At 21.0% G+C, this 1,527-nt stretch overlaps 1 protein-coding gene across 1 annotated transcript; it reads right to left on the bottom strand.

Annotated features, from left to right (window-relative positions):
* Positions 1-63: 63 nt before the first annotated feature.
* On the bottom strand, positions 64-1,084 carry LOAG_15498 (hypothetical protein; the record flags this gene model as incomplete). Its single annotated transcript, XM_003150988.1, has 2 exons — positions 64-248; positions 928-1,084. 2 exons carry the CDS (start codon positions 1,082-1,084, stop codon positions 64-66), a joined length of 342 nt encoding a protein of 113 aa, XP_003151036.1.
* Positions 1,085-1,527: the final 443 nt, after the last annotated feature.

The following is a 1,527-nucleotide window of genomic DNA, read 5'->3' as shown; positions in this document are numbered from 1 at the left end:
GCAAGAAATTGATAAATGAAAAGCACAACATTGTTGATAACTTTTTAAGCAATAGCCTATTGGCTAGAAGACAAATTGCGCCAAATTATCATACCTGCATTTCACTTCACCTTTACGGCTCTCAAATAATTCCTCATCTTGAATGTCCAAAAATGTTAAATTGAATAAATCACAAGCGGTTAATTTAACATTTGATGGTGTGCGTAGTGTTGTTAATGAGTTAATCATTGATAAATTAATCTCAGAACCTGTAAAATAATTTATTTTATTTAATTAACAGAAAAAAAAATTAAGCTGATTAAAATTAATTAAAAAAAGAAATCAAGAAAATGAAATTTTTATTTAATTGAACATGAAGCATTTAATAATCATTCATGAAATCTCATTTAAAAAAAAAAAAGTAATAAAAGTTAACTAATAGCATATAAAAGAAATTTAAAGAAAAGTGAAATTATCGTTAATTCTAAATATCATTAAGCTTGAGATAATTAATTACTGAAAAATATTGGTGACATATTTGTATTCTAAATATCATTAAGCTTGAGATAATTAATTACTTAAAAATATGTATTGAAAAGTTTTGAAATAATTATTATCAACTTGGGTGATAATGATAATTTTAAAATGATTAATTAAAAAAAAAAGGGAAAATTTTGTCTTCAAATAAGTTAAATTATTAGTGTAACTTTACTAAAAGAAAAAAAAAGGCAAAAAAAGCATTAAAAATTATTTCTAATAAACTATATTAATTAGCATTAATTACTAAAAATATTAATTGCTAATAAGAATAGATAATTATTAATGCATGAAATAAAAAAAAAAAAGAAGCATTCAACAAATATATAACCGGATAGGTAAACAATCAATAAACCGGATAAATAAGCAAATACAATACAAACCGGATAAATAAGGAAATGCAACACAAACCGGATGTATCCACAGCAATCCAATCAGTTGGATCAATAATTTGTGTTAATTTATGCTTTCCTCTAAGATTTGATTGAGTATGAAAATCGATGAATGGTACACCACCATTGCAACAGAGAATAAGTAGATGTTTTGCAGTTAGTAATGTTAAATTCATCGTGATAGACGGGAAAAAAAAAAGAAGAAAACTGAAATTTATACTATTAATTAAGCTAATTAATTAATTAATTAATTAATTACATGATCAAAAAATTAATTGCTTATTTGTGCAAAATTTAATCTATCATTTGAATTTTTTAGTTATAAAAATTTTACATCACATAGCATAATATAGCAAAAAAAAAAAAAAATTATTAATGATATATGAAAATTTATTTTTAAATTAATTATTTTATAAAATTTTCAAAATTACAAAATATTTTCATTCAATGAATAATTCCAACAAAGTTTTAGAATAATTTTTTTTGAAAATTTCAAAATAATTGATAAAATTTTGAAATAATTTTTAAAAATTTTAAAATTTAATAGAAATGAAATGATTTTAAATATATGTATCAGTTGATTTAGAGTAATCCATCATTCTTTGTAATTTTTTTTTTT

The sequence above is a fragment of the Loa loa genome (assembly GCF_000183805.2).
Source record: "Loa loa unplaced genomic scaffold supercont3.333, whole genome shotgun sequence".
Taxonomy (NCBI): domain Eukaryota; kingdom Metazoa; phylum Nematoda; class Chromadorea; order Rhabditida; family Onchocercidae; genus Loa; species Loa loa.
The sequence above is the reverse complement of the archived record's forward strand: the minus strand, read 5'-3'. Positions and strand labels throughout refer to the sequence as shown.